This window comes from Apium graveolens, chromosome 11 (genome assembly GCF_009905375.1).
Source record: "Apium graveolens cultivar Ventura chromosome 11, ASM990537v1, whole genome shotgun sequence".
NCBI classification, from domain to species: domain Eukaryota; kingdom Viridiplantae; phylum Streptophyta; class Magnoliopsida; order Apiales; family Apiaceae; genus Apium; species Apium graveolens.
The window spans coordinates 165,831,834-165,852,444 of record NC_133657.1 but is presented as its reverse complement, the minus strand read 5'-3'; the positions used below and the strand labels follow the sequence as shown (position 1 = coordinate 165,852,444).

At 34.3% G+C, this 20,611-nt stretch overlaps 1 protein-coding gene across 1 annotated transcript; it reads right to left on the bottom strand.

Annotated features, from left to right (window-relative positions):
• Positions 1-14,624: 14,624 nt before the first annotated feature.
• LOC141696833 (high affinity nitrate transporter 2.4-like) lies at positions 14,625-16,633 on the bottom strand. Its single transcript, XM_074500956.1, has 3 exons — positions 15,750-16,633; positions 15,518-15,633; positions 14,625-15,424 (listed from the first exon to the last, which is right to left on the bottom strand). Exons 1-3 carry the CDS (start codon positions 16,557-16,559, stop codon positions 14,758-14,760), a joined length of 1,593 nt encoding a protein of 530 aa, XP_074357057.1. The 5' UTR covers positions 16,560-16,633; the 3' UTR covers positions 14,625-14,757.
• Positions 16,634-20,611: the final 3,978 nt, after the last annotated feature.

Genomic DNA, 20,611 nt, shown 5'->3' with positions numbered 1-20,611 from the left:
ACAATCAATTGAACTGGTATGACAATCAGATTGTCATATCGAAAGTCATGCTAGTTCAAATTGATTGTCATACCGAAAGTTCTACTAGCTATGGGATTGTCTTGCTAGTTCAGGAGATAGTCATACCGAAAGTCATGCTAGTTCAGGAGATAGTCATACCGATTGTCATGCTAGTTTAGGAGATTGTCTCACCGAAACTCATGCCAATTCAAAGATTATCTTGCCAGTTCATTTCAGTTCTGTTGATTATATTTAAAGACAAGCAGCAGACATTCAACAAAGACTATCAACACACTCAACCAACCAAGAACACAGCAGCCGCAGAACAAAACATTTCATCTCTCTGCTGAATTCAAGATCATCAATTTCTAGTTTTAAAGTTAAATCCAAACCACTAGAAATCATTATCTTGTTCTTGTGTAACTATCTAGGGGATCAAAATCCCTAGAACTTAATCTCAAATTGCTTTTAGCATTTAATCTTTTTATTGCAAAATAGAAAAAGTTCATGTCAAATTTATTCTAGATTTGTGATAATTTATTTGAGATCCGTTGTTATAACACCTTTCAAGTTTAATAATAGTTTTATTTAACTTGAATTTTGTTTCAATTTTTTATTTCGCATTAAATTCGATTAAACAGTATAGTTTGTATTCAACCCCCCCCTTCTACAAATATAGTGGGACATAACAATTGGTATCAGAGCCTTCTAGTTAACGAACAAATCAAGATCCTAGACTTTTGTGATTCTTCAACTCCTTGAATTTTTATTTATTCAAAAATTCATAATGACTTCACAAAAAGTTGGAACCGTTAAAATTCCATTATTTGATAAAGAAAATTATATTATGTGGAAGAAGAAGATGCTCTTGTTTTTACAAGTTGCAAATCCCAAATATCTGAACTTGTTAAAGAAGGGTCCAAAAATTCCAATAGTTATTGAACCAGAGGTGATAGAAGATAATGTTGTAATTACCAAAGCTAGAACCTATGCAAAAGAGCCTGAGGATTTTACTCCTACTAAAAAGGAAGAAGCCTCCTTGGATGCCAGCCTTCAATTAATTTTAGTTGATTCCCTTGATTCCTTGATGAACAGACATGTGATGAACTGTAAAAATTCCGAACCATCTGGGAAACTATTGAGGTGATTAATGAAGGCACAGAGGAAGTTAGGGAGAACAAGTTAGAGATCCTAACCTCTGAGTATGAACATTTTAAATCCAATCCAGGAGAAGGAATTACTGAAGTGTTCGAGAGGAACAATGCATTGATCAACAACCTGAACATAAATGGAAAATATTATTCAATCAGGAAGATCAACAAAATGTTCCTTTTAACACTGCCAACTCATCTTGAACATAGAATCACTGCCATAAGAGAAGCTAGAGCTCTGAGTGAGATTTCTTTGGATAGACTCTATGGTGTGTTAAAAACCTATGAGTTGGAGCAGATTTAGCAGAAGAAAGTATACGGGAAAGGTAGAGTAGTCAGCACGTCTACTGCTCTAGTAGCTGAAGGTCAACAACAACAACAAAAATCTCAACAATCAGAGAGAATGGTACAGTCTTCCAAGGCTGAGGAAAATATGTTAGTAGCAGAATATGATCCTCCTACTACAAATCAATCCAGTGATGATTTTTACTCCTTGAAAGAGCTGGAGCAATTGGAAGATGGGTCAATGGCCCAGATTGTCAAGAGATTCTCCAATGTCAGATTCAAGAGAAATTCCAAGTTCAAGTACAAGTCCAACTAGAACAGATTCCATAAAGGTGGATCTTCATCCTCTAACACTAGCAGTGGTGGATACAAAATAGGGATGGTTGATCGGAGCACCATTCGATGCTTTAACTGCAATGAGTTGGGACACTTTGCCACAGAATGCAGGAAGCCAAAGCAAGTAAGGAAGAACTCTTATGATTCAAATCAGAAGAGTAACTCTGAAAGGGCATCTGGAAAAGGGAAGAAGCTGGGATGATACTGATAGTGAAGATGAAGAAGTTGGGGATCTTGCTCTTATGGCTATTGATGGAAATACTTCATCATCAAGAAAAGAGGTAAAATTTATTGATGCTGAATTAGTTTATCATCTAGGAGGTTCCTTAGATTGTGCTCGTCGTGATAATGAACTGTTAAGTCAGCAGATCAAAGACCTTGAGAAAGAGGTCAATGAATTAAGACTTGTGCACATTAATCAAGACAAATTAAAAGAACAAGTATCTTTTCTAGAGAATAGAGTTTACTGTTATAGACAACTCGAAACTATTCTCAAAGACAAGATCACCGGTCTTGAGACTAAGGTTAAAGCTTACTTTAATTCTTATTCGAAGGCTAAAGAGTTCTACAGTAAGCAAGCTATTAATCAAACATCTGGAATAGGTTTTGATTATAATGTTGCTATTGGAGAATTAGGCATAAACTCCCCTCCTCATGTCTGTGCTAAAGGTAGGGAAGTACCACATGTGCTTAAGGGTGTTGATAAACCCCTCTATAAAAAATCAATTGCTGAACCATTTGATGAGACCTCCTTTATTATTCAAGAAGAAATACGTGCTAAAAATCTTGCTAATGAGAAGGTTGTTTCCAAGACAAGTGTGTCGAAAGTTCCAGTCAAAGTTGTGAAAGCAACTGAGACTAACTCAGACACACATGAGTTGGATAACAAAAATGCCATGTCTACCATGCATAATTTGCCTGTTGTTAATCCCTCTCATAAAGTATGTGGTGTTCCTAATTGTATATCTTGTGCTTTTAATGTGATGTATGATTATTTTAATGGTAAGCATGTTTCTAGTGATAAGACTACTCCTCGTCAGCATGTGAATAATAGGAAGCATGATAGGTCTAAGACTGCTAGTCTTCCTAAGGCTAGAAAGGAGACATTTGTGCCTAAGCCTAAACAAAAATTTGTTAAGGCTGTTTACAATGTCAAATGTCCAGTCATTGAGAAATTTGAGAACATTAAAGTTAAGAATGTTGTTTTGCCTGACAAAGGTCAATTCTACAAGTATGACGGACCCAACCAAGTTTGGGTTCCGAAGAAGGTTTAATCCATTTGTGTTGCAGGGCATTAAACAGGAGGAACCGGTAGTGTGGATTCTTGACAGTGAATCGTCAAGACATATGACCGGAGATAGAGCCCTGCTATCAAATGTGGTTGAGAAAGCTGGCCCAGTGGTTACCTTTGGAGATACCAGCAAAGGTTTAACATAGGGATATGGTTGTTTGCAAGCTGGTAATGTTATCATTGAACTTGTAAATATTTTCTGTATTTTTGCTATATTAATATAAGTTTTTATTTGTACTTTCTGTAATTGTAAATATTGTTTGAGATATTACAGTTGTTAGGAGTTAACAATTGTATGATATATGAAATTGAATGCTGATATCTCTTTGACAGATATTTAGTATTTAATTCATTGATATTTTTTTTAATTATATTAAAATAATATGCAACATAATTATTGGTATCTAAAGTACTTGACAAGTATCGGTCAATGATATATTGTTAATATTTTGTTGCAGATAGTTGTGAGATTTTAAGTTCTAGTGAATTTATATAAGTTGTTATATCTGAAAGATTCACTATAATTTGAAATCAGCAGCATAGTCATTCTTATTATTATTATTTTTCAACAAACAATGTTGTTGATTATAATTTTATTAAGATAGATTATGGAGCTTTTGACATGAATGAGAATTACTTAGACTTTACCCTAAGTGATCAATGATTTAACAAAAACTCATTCATATTGAAAGATAAATCTCTCTTTCTCTTCCTAATACTGCTAGGTCATCAGTCTGTGTCTTATCAAATCATTTATCTTTTTAGGCATAAAATCAAACTTGTGCACTCGAACAGTTTTAGGAGAAAATCAAACTTCTTTCTATATTAGTGATTTCTTATTTCATTTAAAATCTTTTGAAATCACTATTGTACATCATTTCTGTCAAAAGATTAAATATATGATTTTCATTCATTATAGATCTTAAGTACATTTTATCTCTATTGCCATATATTCTGTGATACAGGTTCAGCCTCCAATGGCCTTCATCATTGACAATCATGAGGTTGAAAACTCACAATATATATCCCAGACTGTAAACACAAACATAGAAACAGAACCAACCAATACTCTCTTACCACTAAAATGTAGTATGAATGAGCGTGAGGGAGATAGTGCCTTAGTGCACCTCATAAGGAAGGTTCTGAAGTCAACCCAGCAGCTCTGTCTCCTACAAAGATAAGTAACTGAGACAACTGCTAGCCCCCATACATCTTCTCAAAAAGATGTAATGGCTGAAAAAGGCACAAAAACAGTTACTAGATTCATCCTCTCAACAGGGTGCATCTATTGAAATTTGCCTGCCGGCCAGGGTATCCGATGCAGTGTCACCACCTCAAACACAAATAATTCTTGATGCACAAGGAAATGTTACACACACAAAGGAGGAGTTGACGGAAACAAGAGTTTCGACCATTTTAAGGTCAGATTCGATTGTTCAAGGTTCTTTAATGGACCAATTGTCTTTATAGGTGTTAGGAGATGATACTGATCCAAAAACCATATGTCAGTGGTCAGTGTCTTCCTCCCCAGGCTTAAATCCCCTGGATGCATCTGCGGATAGTGGATCTGACATAGGCGCAGATCAACAACTTGTTGATAATGATTCAGATATTACCTGATGAGTCACAAGGAAATGTCTTCACAGACATTAGAAAGGAACTTTGATCTTTATGCTAAATTCGTTGGATCATTGTTAACCTTCCCATAATTCAATCTGGAACCCTAAAAGGGAAACTAGAAACTTGTAGATTATGACTCTGATTTATCTGACGAGTTTTACAAGGACGGGGATTTGTGAACTCCCATTGCACCACCTGTGACCTCCTTAAGGATGGCTAAGGTGATTTTCCTTTGCAGGTACAGCTGAATTTTGGAGCTATGAGAGGAGTGATACACTTGTGAGAATGAGTGTAAACACGAGTGGAGAGAAGAGTGAAACACATGTGAGGTACACTAAACAGAATCACACACTCACAGTAAGGAAGAAAGAGAAACTACTTGTTATTTCTTTTCCAACCAAGTGAAATATGAGAACTCCTTCAGACAATGGCATACATTCCTTCTCTAAGGGGGAGATAAAAGCTTAATTAATAGTTTGGAGGATTCCTCAACTAAGGGAGAGAAATAGCAGGGAGGAAAGAAAAAGAAAAAGGTAAAGCATATATACACTACACCACACCATTGTTGTTTGTAACTACGGATCCTATTGTACGGGAGAGGTGGTAAACACAAGGTGATCTCCTTTAAGCATTTGATTCTCATAGGGGGAGAAGCAAGACACATATGCGCTTCTCAACAAGAAATATGGTTGTACAAAAGAAGATGAAACTATTTGAAGATATGTTCAGTCTAGAGGAACATCTATTTGGAATCTGGAAAATGTTAAATATTATCCAGAACTTTTCTGCTATTTACTTTGCATTTCTGTTTATATCTTTTTCTTATTTGTTAGTTGAGATATCCTCTAGGTATTTGTTGTTATTGTCTAACAAACAAATAGGGGGAGATTGAAAGGCATATGTCATAACCTATTTGTTTATTCGAGGATTTAACTCAACTCAAATAAGAATGTAACAAGTAAATAGTGGATCTACCGTCAAAGAGATCTCACAAAGTAACATATATCAAAGGATTCAGAAACAATGTTCATCTACAGACTTGAGGAATTACTTCACTGGAAGAAGTTCAAGAAATTGATCAAGCCTCAGTGATATAAATCAAGATTGTGGATTTAATCAAGTGACAGAGATCTTGTCAGGGTATCAGATAATTACAGGGATTTAATCTGAAGAAAATCAAGTTATTAAAGTCAAGACATGAAGAAACATCACGGAAGTTAGTCACTCATGAACCAGACAGTACATCGAGTGTCAACATTGAAGTGGTGGAATTGATTCATAATTTTCCGTAATTTTCAGAAGATCTTCAGAAGAGTGGTTGCTGTTTAAAAGTAGTATTAATTCTCTATTAATTAATTAAGTCATAAAATTTAATTAATAAAATAAATTATATCTGCAAAGATTAATTTATTTATTAATTGAATTAATTGATTAATTAATCCTGAATTAATATTATGAATTTTCAGAATTGATTTTGAATTTATATTCAATATTAATTCAACATGACAATCAATTGAACTGGTATGACAATCAGATTGTCATACCGAAAGTCATGCTAGTTCAAATTGATTATCATACCGGAAGTTCTACTAGCTATGGGATTGTCTTGCTAGTTCAGGAGATAGTCATACCGAAAGTCATGCTAGTTCAGGAGATAGTCATACCGATTGTCATGCTAGTTCAGGAGATTGTCTCACCGAAAGTCATGCCAATTCACAGATTATCTTGCCAGTTCATTTCAGTTATGTTGATTATATTTAAAGACAAGCAGCAGACGTTCAACAAAGACTATCAACACACTCAACCAACCAAGAACACAGCAGCCGCAGAACAAAATATTTCATCTCTCTGCTGAATTCAAGATCATCAATTTCTAGTTTTAAAGTTAAATCCAAACCACTAGAAATCATTATCTTTTTCTTAGCATTTGATCTTAGAACTTAATCTCAAATTGCTTTTAGCATTTGATCTTTTTATTGCAAAAATATAAAAAGTTCATGTCGAATTTATTCTAGATTTGTGATAATTTATTTGAGATTAATCCCTTGTAAACGATACCGTTGTTGTAACACCTTTCAAGTTTAATAATAGTTTTATTTAACTTGAATTTTGTTTCAATTTTTTATTTCGCATTAAATTCGATTAAACGGTATAGTTTGTATTCAACCCCCCTTCTACAAACATATTGGGACCTAACATACTTCCGTATAAGTACACCTTTTGTTATTTATTATTCGTTTCTAGTATGAGTTTTAAAACTTCTACTTTATTTATTTTTATAAAAATTATCCTTTATGGGAATATTATTTAAATAATAATATTCAGATATTTTCCAACGTATCGGGACTGATTTATTTTATTAAATCATCGTTACTCCAAATATTCTTAAAAATGTTTTCGAGTCTTCAAAAATGATTTTAAAAGTTAGAGCGGATCCCAAAACTTATTTTTAAATTTAAAATCTTCCATTAGAGGGGATTTAAATACTCACTCAAAACCTAAGGGATCCGGCTCCGTGGTGTATTTTCGGCGCAACAAAATTGCTAATTTGATAAAAGAATTTGATTACTTGCCCAACGTTCGGGAAGTAAGTCCATCTAAATGAGTCGGCATAAGCGACAGGCCGGGGTACGGTCTATCAAAGTGTAAGTTGCTGGGTGGCAGTCCATCAACGCGTAAGAGGCCGGGTGGTGGTCCAACACAAGGTCTTAATGCGGTCAGGGTGATGAACGGTGGGGGATTCATCCATCTACTAGTAGAAAAGGTTACTTAATTGGTATCTTTGCCTGATCAGCAAGATATCGGGTTTATGCCAAGTTTTCTTCTTTCCAAATTCATTAGGTATTACAATTCTGTTTATACTTTTCATAACAGAGATTTTCAAGGAGTGTATGAGATATATATAGGTATATATATATATATCGGGAATTAGTGAAGTATCTCGTAACTTCATTTCTTTTAAATGATATTTCAAAGATTAATTATATTCAAGTCTCATCTTGTAGTCTCATCAATGTGATGAACTTTTGACACTTATTATATCTTGAACGGTGGTAGTTCAAGTAGTATTCAAATAAGATATAATTATAGCTCATGGGAGATTAATTTCTGGTTATACCATTTAGAGTTTTCTAGAGATAATGCTTCTATACTGTCCCCTGTTATGAACTCAGTTGTTTCCAAACATAAACTCAGTGCCATTTGGCATATGCGTTTGGACATGCCTCTAATTAAGTTTTGCATAAAATTCCAACGATTGGTTCAGACATTTTAGATGATAGCAATCAGCAATGCCTTGTTTGTCCCTTGTCTAAATAGACAAACTTATCTTTTCCTTTGATTGCAAGTCATTCATCTCAAATTTTTGAATTGATTCACGTGGATATATGGGGACCTTATAGTCATGAAACAACTCAAGGTTGTAGATTTTTTCTGACTATAGTTGATGATCATTCAAGAAATATATGGACTTTTCTTCTTCCTTCTAAACAACATGTGTTTGTTCAACTCAAGCATTTCTTTGTTTATGTCAAAAATCAATTCCAGACATCTGTCAAACAGCTTCGTAGTGATAATGTGATTGAATTTTTCAACAACTCTCTGTTAACTTTGATGCTTGACAAAGGAATAGTTCATCAATCTTCTTGTGTTGCTACACCTACCCAAAACAGCAGAGTTGAACGTAAACATCGTCAAATGTAATCTATTTCTAAATAAATACGTTTTCAATCAGGATTGCCTATTCGATATTGGGGGGAGTGTATTTTAAAATATCATCAACAGGCTTCCCACACCTATTTTGCAGCATAAAACACCTTTTGATTGTCTGTATGGTTCAGTTCCTGATTACAGCTTATTCAAGCTTTTTGGATGTCTTTGTTTTGCTTCCTGATTACAGCTTATTCATGAAAGTGATGAGTTTCATCCAAGAGCTATTAGGTGTGTTTTTTTGGATATCCTCTTGATCATAAAGCTTTTAAATTGCTCAATTTGGATACTAAGCATATCTTTGTTTCTCGTCATGTTGTTTTCCATAAATTGGTGTTCCTTTTCTTAATCAAACACACACTTCTACTCCTTCTGATCCACATTTCATCCATCATTGGTGTAATTCTCCCGATGTTAGTTCTCCTGATGTTAGTCCTTTCACCTTGGTTCCTTTAATTTCTTCTAGCTAAAGTTTGTTCTTCTCAATCTGAGCATTTTGATTTAGCATCATCTCCACAGATTGCTAATGATTCTTCTGACATTTTACAATCTGAGCTTATTTCATCTGATTCTTTTGTTGATGAGGGGTTACCTCCTGATGTTGACACTTTAGTCAATATGCAGGCAGACGTTTCCTTATTTAATTCTTAACCCTTTTTCAGAAGGTCTAATAGAGACAGGCAACGACCACAGTGGTGGAAAGATTATCAATTTTCTCATAATCCTGGTACTACTTCTGCCAAGTATCCAATGGAAAATTTTGTTTCTACTGCTTATTTTTCTCCTAAACACAATTTTTTCTTAGCACAAATTGCTCAACATAAAGAACCTAGAACTTTTGCTCAGGCAGTTCTTGACCCACAATGGATTCTTGCCATGAATAAAGAGTTAGATGCCTTAGAATCTAACAATACATGGGAGTTGGTCACACTACCTCTAGGCAAACAGACCATAGGGTGTAAGTGGGTCTTTAAGATCAAGTATCTTGCTAATAGTGAGATAGATAGGTACAAGGTTCGCCTTGTTGCTAAAGGGTATACTCAGCAGCCTAGTGTTGAATTTCATGACACGTTTTCCCCTGTTGCCAAGGGTGTCAATGTCAAATCTGTTATGGCAATTACAACTTCTAAAAATTGGTCCATCTATCAACTCGATATTAAAAATGCCTTTTTACATGGAGATTTGCTTGAGGAAGTCTATATGGATATACCTCTTGGTTATCAAATTGATGTTCATGCTCAAGGTTTGGTTTGTCGATTAATCAAATCAATATATGGTTTACGGCAGGCATCTAGAGAATGGAGTAAAAAACTGTCTGATTTTCTTCTTACTATTTGTTTCAAACGATCTCTTGCAGACTATTCCATGTTTAATTATCAACAATAATCTTTCTTTACCATTGTAGTCATATACGTGGATTACATTCTTTTAACTGGTAATCACAGTGATTTCATTGTTTAGGTCAAAGCTGCTTTACATGAGAATTTTAGCATTAAAGATCTGGGACAAGCTAAGTATTATCTTGGCTTAGAAATCTATCAAAATGATGAGGGTTTGGTCTTAAGTCAATAGAAGTTTACCTTGGATATGCTCTCTAGTACAAAGCTTCTAGATGCTAACCCCTTTCTATTCCTTTAGACCCGAACATCAAGCTTTTTGACAATATTAAGTCTGGAGCTTTAGTCTTTAATCCTTCCCTTTATCGAAGTTTGGTTGGCAAATTGCTATATTTAACCTTTACTCATCCTGACATTAGTTTTTCAGTGCATTTACTTAGCCAGTTTATGCAAGCTCCACGAGAGAAACATTTTGCTGAATTATTATGTGTTTTACGTTATTTGAAGTGTACTGCTGGGTTAGGATTATTCTTTCCTGTTCAGTCTGATTTGGTTTTGCAAGGTTTCTGTGACAGTGATTGGGGAGGTTGTACTGTCACATGCCGGTCAGTTACAGGTTTCTGTTTAAAATTGGGTTCTTCGTTAATATCCTGACAGGCAAAGAAGCATTCTGTTACTTCTAAAAGTACAATAAAGGCAGAATATCGTGCTTTGGCATTTATCACCACTGAGATCATGTGGCTTAAATACTTACTTGCTGATCTGTAAGTACCTGTTACTAATGCAGTTGTTTTTTATTGTGATAATCAGGCTGCAGTTGAGATAGCAAATAATCCATTTCAACATGCTCGCATCAAGCCTATTGAATTGGACTGTCATTTCATCCGGGAGAAGGTTCAAGCAGGCATCATCAGTCCTCAAAGAATTTCTACTAAAGATCAGTTGGATGATATTTTTACTAAAGCATTGAGAGGTGCTGCCCATTGGTTATCTGCTCTAAACTGGGTTTACACAATCCTTATGTGTCTCCAGTTTGTGGGGGGAGTAATAGGCCTACTACTACTAGTGCAGTTGCAACTACTATATACCTAAAGGCTCAGCATAAAGCATCTGTGAATCATGCTCTAGTTTCTCATGTAGATAAACATTTGATTGGTTGTATATGGACTTAGTAATGTTACCTGTACCAGTTGTACTCTTGTTGGTTGTGTTTAGGAGGTAAAGCTTGTATAAATACTCTGATGGAATGTAATGAAAACTACTTTCATTTTGCACAATACAATCTCTATGTATATACTTTGATAATACATACAGATCTGAAGATAGTAAAGCTAATAATATCCTACAATAGAAGCTAGACTGGATGATCGCTATGGCACTATGGCAGACAATACTGTTATGACCGACTCAAAAGGAATTCCACACCAAGATGCTGGAAGAAGTTAAATCAAGGAGACTGCAGTCGTCGTTTACAAGATATTACTGAGTGCTTCAGCGTTCTTTATGTTTCTTTCTAACAATTTCCTAATGCACTTTAAATTATTAGAAATGTGAAATTTTTTTTATTAAGTAAGAGTTGTTTTGTTATAATATTACGATGTTGGTCCGTCAGACGGACGTAATCTGAAGCAGCTGATATATCATGAACATGTCAAAAAACCAGTGCTAATAGGTAGCATAATCGATCCTGATTCCTCTACTTAGCTCAGTTATTATTTTTATGTTATGTAAACTTTATTTTCAAGTTTTTAACATTGTCTCATCAATCTTCTTTATTTCAATTTTTAAAGGGCTAATAGGCTAAAACATAGTCGAACTGACCTGAGACCTGCAATTGGGTTACTGAACTCAAAAAACTTCCATTTACATAACTCAATAAATTAAAACTTGCATTTAGGTCACTACCATTAACATCCCTAACATAATAAAAACTGAACTTGCAATTTACAAAACTGAACTCAACCCCAATTTATATTTACATTACTAGATTAATAAAACTTGTAACTAGGGTTACTGAATAAAAATAAACTTGCAAATGGGAACTAAATAAAAATAAACATAATATTTAATATATATATATATATATATGTTTGTGTATATACACACATAAACACACTATAAATTTATTATAATATATTTTTAAATTATTTAAATATTTAAATATAAAATATATTGATTCAGATTCGGATATTATCGGATACGAATATGCCTATATCTGTATCCCGATCTGCAATCGTCAGATTCGAATACAGATAATATTCGTTTTGTTTCGGATACGGATAATAACCACTTTATTTTGGATACAGATAATATCTGCTTTATTTCAGATACGAATACTGATTTTTCGGACGAATATCGGATTTTTCGAATTTTTTTGGCAGCCTACTTATTGGGACCAAAAAGCCATTTCAATCCGCTAAATACCAAGCACCAATATTATCTTTTTTATTTGGTCAAACATCTAATTTATACAATAAGCTAATTTTATCTCAAAAGCTAACTTCCAAACATGGCCTAAATCTAACCGTGAATACTATAATATAATATTTAAAACACGATTTTCATTTTTATGATTTTCGATAAATATAAATTTAATTTCAATTGTTATTTTTAATATTAAAAACTAAATTATTAATTTAATTGAGTAAATAAATGTATATAAATGAAAATATGTGTTATTTTATAATTTTTTGACTTGGATTATCGAATTGCCAGTTGACCATCAGTTCAATAATTTAATTGCAATTTTTTAACAATTCAGTTAGTTAATTGCAAGTTTATATTATTTCACTTAGTCAGGTGCAAACTTTTTGAGTTCGTAGTTGCAAGTTTTGGGTCAGTTTGATTATATTTTAGCCTATTACCCCGAATTTTAAATGCTTTATCTTTGAGAACCTCGTGGTGTTGATTCACGCGTTGAGGAAATAGTTTTGCTTCTTACTTGGGAACTAAATGATGTAGCCATGCTTGGATATGCGGGCATTGGTTAAATAGGAAAAGTGATGCAGCCAAAGTCGTGTCACATATCTGAGCCCTATAATTCAAAAAGTACTTACATCAAAACTTGACCAGATCTGAATATAGCCTTTTTGACCCTCTAAACGACGTTATCTTGAAAAACAAAAACCACGAAAGTTGTAGAGAACGAAAATACCTTTCTAAAAAGTCCAGGATCACTGAAAGATAAAATTGACAGCATATGATAGAGCAAATAGGATAAAGGTAGCTAAATTTTCGCTAAATTAACAACATATTGGCCTGGTGTTAAAAAATGACAGCTTGGTGGCTAATTTTATCTTTTACCTTTTGAATACATGTGGCGTCCATCAATATCTGTTAAGTATGGGCCGTTAAGTCTAAAAATATATTAATTAAAGGGTATTTTAGAATCTATATATCTATATACTTACAGTAAAATTATGTATATGTATACTTACAGTAAAGTTCGATTCCAGCCGGCGGTGAAGAGAGATTATTATCCATTATTTCTAATTAAGGTGAAGTTCAAGACTGACAATGATCCATCTTGATCGAATGGTTTTCAAATATCTTGAAAAACTATAGACCTTTCGGAATTAGCTGAACTAGATTGAAGTTGATCATCACTAACAAGTCTGAATCAGTTGGCAATGAAATAATATCCATGTTGTTGATAATTGGAGAACAAACTGATGAACTAAAGTCGCTTTAAGATGGATTCGGCCACCGACTTTCGGCGCAAATCCTTGCTCAAAATTCTATTTCAATGGCCACAATTTTGCTTTTCCTTTGTCAGTTCAGTGACTGATGCTAATTAGGTTTCCTCATATGAAAATGTTTTCCAACTTTGTGATATAATTTTTTAGATAATTTATGAGAATTATCTGAAATACCCTTTAATTAATTAATTTTTTAAAAATGTTATTTAGTAAAAATAAATCCTAATTCAGTATAAATAATAATTAAAAACAGCAAAACAGAGTGATCATGAACATGAGTATGCAATATTTACCATTTATAATTAAAATTTATTGTTAATTTTTCCACTTTTGACGGGATCATACAATTGAGCGACGTGAATTATATATATTTTGAGCAGCATGATCATGCAGTACTCAACGTCATCATTTCTTTTCTATTTACGTATTTATCATGCTCTTAATATGCACCAAAAATGCTAATATTAGAGCTCAATCAAGTGACCTAAAATTCAATGCTATAATGCCTATTTGATTGAATTTTAGTATTCATTACTTATATGTAGCAACACCTCAAATCTTTTATTTTTAAAAATTTTCATTCATGATAAAATGACTGTTTCTCTCGTGTGTCTCATCTGGTGTTAATAATTAATTTTTTAGCATGCATATGTACCTTGTAGTGTCCTGTACAGGTAATGAACGAAAAAACACTAGAATTCGTGCAAATTGTGCACGAGTAATGAAACTAGTTTAATTTTATATTAGCATAAATAACCCAAATAACATTGAAATAATTCTCAAAATACACTTGTGATGTTCTTGCTGGCACCGCTATACACATAGCCTTATAGAATGATCAAGTGACTCTGCTGTTCTAATGAAGTCTTTGAGAATTGAGTTGTTTTTGTCAATAAGTTCTCTTGCTGCTGAAGTTGAAGCACATAACGTATGTAGATCACAAGCCTTGTGCGACTGTCTAAACTATAATGTATTTTTTCTGCTAAATCTAAACTCTGAAGTGTTGTGGCTGCAAAAGCCAGAAAGTATGCAGTGTCTGGAGTTAAACAAAGATTCTATTCTGTATGTATTTGCAGTAATTTCTAAATGAAATTATTTTTAGATTTGAGCAATAGTAGTAATAGTAGTTTCTGTATTAACATTTGATTTAAGCTAAATAGGCTTCATTTAGCAGTAAAAATTCTGAAGTAAAACCATGTGTGATAAAACTAAACTATCATAAGGTACATAGTACAAAAAAATTAAGAATAGCTTGACCTTACAATATGAAAATCCAGCCTAAATCCTTTTATTATGAATATCAGTTCATATCGTTTCCTGTCCATGCACCATTAAGCATGATCCGGGGTAGCATAAGGAGGAGTTGGCGCAGAAGCCACACGACGGCCGCGCTCTGACCTGCTGTTTTCTGCAAATTTAACACTTCCCTGATGCATACCCTTCTGCTTCTCATCTTCAGTCCACTCAGAAACATAGTAATGTTCTTCACTACCTTTAACGACATCTCTTGATGGTGGAAGAAACATACTACCCCACTGAGGAAAGTGAACAAATGCCACAGGCACGGTGCAAGCTACTATCATAATTCCCATGTATGTTAAGCCCATTGCTGTCGATAACTGTGAGCTCGTAAAGAACAGAAGCTGTGTCAATCCTGACCCAAAATTCCCTCCTGCACCGGTCATACCGGATATAATTCCTAAGGATCGACGTGAAATGAAAGGAATGATGCCAAAAGTGGCGCCGCATGCAGCTTGAACTCCGACAGAAAAGATAATCATCATTGTTATAGCAATTGGAAGGGAATTAGAGAGGCCAAGGAAGATACAGAACAGTCCTCCTAATGTTTGTAGTATCCAGAGAGTCCACAGCCTTCCCCTCATTCCAAACCTTCGCGCAGCCACATCCGAAGCGTATCCACCAAAGGGGCGAGCCAGAAGGTTAGCCATACCAAATGTAGCAGCAATAATGCCAGCAGTTTGGAGTTTTAGATCAAATCTGTCACAGTGTTGGACATTTCACAAGGTTACTTTAAATGATAAAAAAATATTATTATTCTAAATATTAATACAATATAAAAAAGAACAGTACCTGTCAAAAAAGTATTCAGCAATGACATTGTCAGTCGACAATTCCACACCCATAGAGTATCCATACAAAAGGACAAATATCCATGTTCTGTAATTGGTGATAGCATACCAGAACACCTGAACATTGAAAAGAACACAAGTCAATTATTCAGAAACGAACAATTTGAACAGGTTCTGAATTCAGAACTCGTATTAAAAATGTTACCAAGGAATAAGGTGTTATCCAAACTAACCTTGGAGAATTTATCTTTCGAAACATCACCCTTCTTTTGTAAAGTACCTAAATTCCCATCAGGCAAGTCTTGACCAAGTGTCAACACCAAGATCCCCATGATCACATGAAGCCAACCAGGGATGAAAAAGGCGATCCTCCAGGCAGTGAATGGAGTAGCTCCTGCACGTTGGATCATGTCGTAGAGAAGAGGCATGAGCAATTGAGTTGCTCCTCCGCCCATGTTTCCCCATCCGGCTGCAGTACCATTCACGGTGCCTATAATCTTACCATTGAACATGGTGCTCATCCAATACTGACACGTAACAAATGTCGCGAGGGAGAAGCCAATCATGAACCTGACAGCTATATAACCGCTGGCATCCGCCACAAATGACATACAAAACACAGTTGGGGCTGTAAGCATGATGACAAATGCACAGCCATATCGCGGTCCCAAAAGATCACAAACTGCTCCCATTACAAGCCTAGAGAAAATGCTGCCAGACACCGAAGCCACTCCAGCATTTCCAACATCCCCTTTTGTAAGGTTGAGATTATCGCGAATGATTGGGACTAGTGGAGCAGCAGCAAATGTGGACACAAAACAGGTAAAAAAAGAAATCCAAGAAAGATGAAAAGTCCTCATGTGAGGATTGGCAAAGGAAAATAGCTTGAACGCTTTAGCCTTGTGTTCTGAATCAACTGGTAAATCAAATTTTGCTGTTGTATCAGTTGGTACCATCGGTGAAGCCACTGCGAAAGCCAGAACAGGCTCTCGTCCAGTGACTCCATGCATTGAGCTCCCTGGTGATCCTTCAATATCACCCATTTTTCTTTAATTACCAGTGCTTGATGTGATATAAAGCTTGAGAAAGTTAGTGCATTACTCTCAAGTATTGTTTGAAAGGATGTTCTGGATATTTCTTGAGATGTCTTGCTTTATATAGGCCTTCATGGTTGACATTTTAAGTTTCTGATAAACCCTGTATAAGCCAGTGAAGCTTACCAATGGTTGCATTATGCAACATCTCTAATATAATAATATCATAAAATAACCTAGTTTTCCAAGTCAAATTATGAAAAGTAGTAGCCTCATCAAGCATCCCAAAGGATAGGAATGTTCAGTATAGTAGATATAGTATATTTTTTGTATTATGATTACCATTATATAGTTTTTAATCCATGCACATGTCTGTGGACTGTGATTATGATAAATGTTCTTTCAAAATTTGCAGCAATCTTATGTAAATAAGTTGTTCCTAGTATAGTCAAGTTGATGAAGACAAAAATCATTTGAGATAAGTCAATCTTAACCTTTCATGGGGTCTAAAAGTTCAATTGAAGCAACAATTATTTATCTGTGTATATAATAATCTGGTCGTCTGGAAGTGCAGGGGACAATGCCGTACTGATTATATTTTAATCTCTTAGTACTATTCTTATCAGCAGCTTTCATGTATTAAGAACAGATGACTGTCATATCTTAGTTGATCTAATAGCTTATCATTATCATATTGGCCTGTACATAACATGACTCAAATAAAGAGTCAATTAAATTTAAAATCCAGGTTTTGATGTGTAGCTGCAGAGTTTTGGACACATACAAAATAATGCCAGTTGAAAATGGTGGCTCGTCAGCACCTTCTGCGTAAAAATAAGTTCTGGTTTTTCGCAGGGAACCAGATCCAGAAGTAAGTAAAATGGAATGTCAATAATCTTAAGGAGTGTGTGAAAATCCAAACTCCTTGAACTTATATTGATCTCTTATAGGTTAAGAATTTAGCACTAAACGATTGATACCCCGAGTCTTAGGAGTCGGCATTTGCAGGGTACTAATTTCGCCGCATACGTGTTCATGTTAGAGCATGAGGTGCTAAATCAAGTTCATTGACAACTCATCAATAATATTAATATACTATTGCCTTGTCTTTTAATTGTACTTTTGACAGATCTTGTCAAAATTTACTCCAATAATTAACATTCATAATTGTCAAACTATTTAGTTACAAGTATAATTAAAAATAAATATGAAAGTACATGTCTTTATTGTTGGGTTTCAACCCAATATGATTGATTGAGTTTGGTGTTAGATAATTATTATCATAATGGAATGAATAATATTTGTATGCATAGACAATAATAGTCATAATCGGATTAGATAATAATTGTATGAAATGACAATTGTATGGATTGACAATTTTTATTGTAATCGGATTAGGTATGTTATGTTGGTTAAGTTTTGGATGACTATATATACATAGTCATATTATGTTTGATAGGTATGCTTAATAAATGTAGTCGTCTTAGGTATCGGTTGGAAGATATTTGAGTATTGATTGGCTCAAGTATTAATTTAGGAAACCATTGAGGTATTATATATTGATGTATTATTGATTATTGTTTGGATTAATAATACAAGTTGGGACGTGGGTTTTTCCGCGTCATTCATATTTTGTATGCGTACTCTATATTAGTAGAACTGAATCTCGAATATGTGTGTGTGTTTCCTCCTAACAAGTGGTATCAGAGTCGAGGTTCGGGTTCTTGATGAATTGGGCTGGAGGAAAATTAGAGGTTCAATTGGTATGGTGGAGTATGTTAATGGATTTGCTAGAAAAGTTTCGTGCGGTATGGCAGATGACTTGCACCATGGACCAATTCGTTCGGACTCGAGATGGAAGATGGACGGGATCATTGCAATAGTTTCAACACTTTGATGAATAATCAACCAGATGATGAATTTGGATGATGGTCGTGATGTTCTTCAAAAGAGGCCGAATGACTTTGAAAGCAAGGATCGATTGATTCAATGGTGAAATGAGACACTTATGGTTGATGCACAGGATTTTTTGGATGTATATGTCATTATGATGAAGAACGATAGTTTGGAGTTCACTATACGGGTTTTAGTGATTCTAAAAAATTAGAAGAACGAGATGAATTGATTCTTGTTCGAGGGGAGGCATCGGAGAATGGACGTTGATATTTTGATGGTTATTGTTCAATATGATCTAGAGTATTAGATTGAAGGGGGGATTGTTGGGTTTCAACCCAAGATGATTGGTTGAGCTTGGTGATAGACAACTATTATCATAATAATGGGAATGGATAATAATTGTATAGGTAGACAATAATTATCATAAATGGATTGGATAATAACTGTATGGATTGACAATTATTATTGTAATCAGATTAGGTATGTTATGTTGGCTAAATTTTGGATGGCTATACATACATAGTCATATTATGTTTGATAGGTATGCTTAAGAGAAGTAGTCGTCTTAGTTATCGGTTGGGAGATGCTTGAGTATTGGTTGGCTCACGTATTAGTTTGATAATTATTTGGATTAGTTATACAAGTTGGGACGTGAGTTTTTCCACGATATATATGTTTTGTGTGCGTACTCTGTATTGGTAGAATTGAATCTGGAATATGCGTGTGTGTTTTTTCTCCTAACATTTATTTGGATATATAACATTGTTTTCGTTTTGGCAGCGTGCCAAAAGGTGCCAAAAATTAAATACTTTGGTTGGTACCCTTAAGCATCCAATGGGGAGCCAACAAGAGTGTTATGCCATATCACGGCACATGACATTTTGACATTCTTTTTAGCACCACCATTGAAGATGCTCTTAGGTTGTTCGAGAAATTTCTATGGTTGGAAGCAGGGAAGCTCGGTAAAAGCTAGCGCTAATCCTCGCAACTCGAAAGGAACGTTACACGAAAAATCCTTTAATGCCTTAAATCCACAAGACAAACCTTTAATCCACAAGTTTTCTTGAATTCACAAGAAATATAAGAGAAAAACACTTAGGTTTTAAAATATAGATCATTTGTTACATAATAAGATTGTGTATGTAGGGATAGAAAATCCTAAAATAAAATAAAAACAAATCCTAATTAAAAATAAATTGTTAGGTAATGAATTACACACAGAGGGGGGGGGGTGAATGTGTTTTTGTGTTTTTATGCTTTTCTTGAAGTTTTTATGGTTGTGAACAAAGTAAATTAAATCTTGTAGTGAGATATGTTAATACTGAAATTAAACAAGCAATAACAGTCAACACAAATATTTCAAAACTCAGTTAATTTTATATTAAAATTAAGAATGTTTTGCTATAAAATTTCTAGGCTCTTTGTTGCTAAAAAGCTTAGCTTCTTCCTTGAGGGAATCAATACAAGATTTTTCTGATCTAAATTGTTACATCTAACAAAGGACCAGTGTTAACTTTATATGATAGTTAACTATTGGTTTACACAGTGTATAAAAAGATATGCTATTCACTTTAGTAAATTGTCACTAATCATTCCATTTTAGGAAAAGTATATCTTCCATTTCTGGCTTAGCATATCTTTGCATACTGTGTTAACTTTGATCTTTCTTTGTCAGTTAATCTTCACCCTTGATCTTGCACACTCTTCAAGATGTTTTTTGTAGACTTGTCAATTCAACTGGTTGGATTGTTTGTTGATTGTTAATCTTGGATATTGAACTGGTCTGCACTTTGTACTTTAAGTTTTACCTCTAGATCTCCAGTTTGGTATATAAAGAGCTTAACATCTCGATAAGTATATTGGCTTATCGAGATCTCTCATTACTCTATAGTTGATTTGACTTATAGAGTTCTCTATAAGAGAACTTAACTTGTCGAGATCTCTCATCTTCATATCTTCACTTTGGCTTATCGATATCTCTGAGTTCTCTAGTGACTTATTGACTTGTCGATAACTCAGATTTCTCTAGTGATATTTGGCTTGTCGATAACTCGGAGTTCTCTAATGAATTTTGACTTGTCGATATCTCTGAGTTCTCTAGTGAAATTTGACTTGTCGATAACTCAGAGTTCTCTAGTGATATTTGACTTGTCGATATCTCTGAG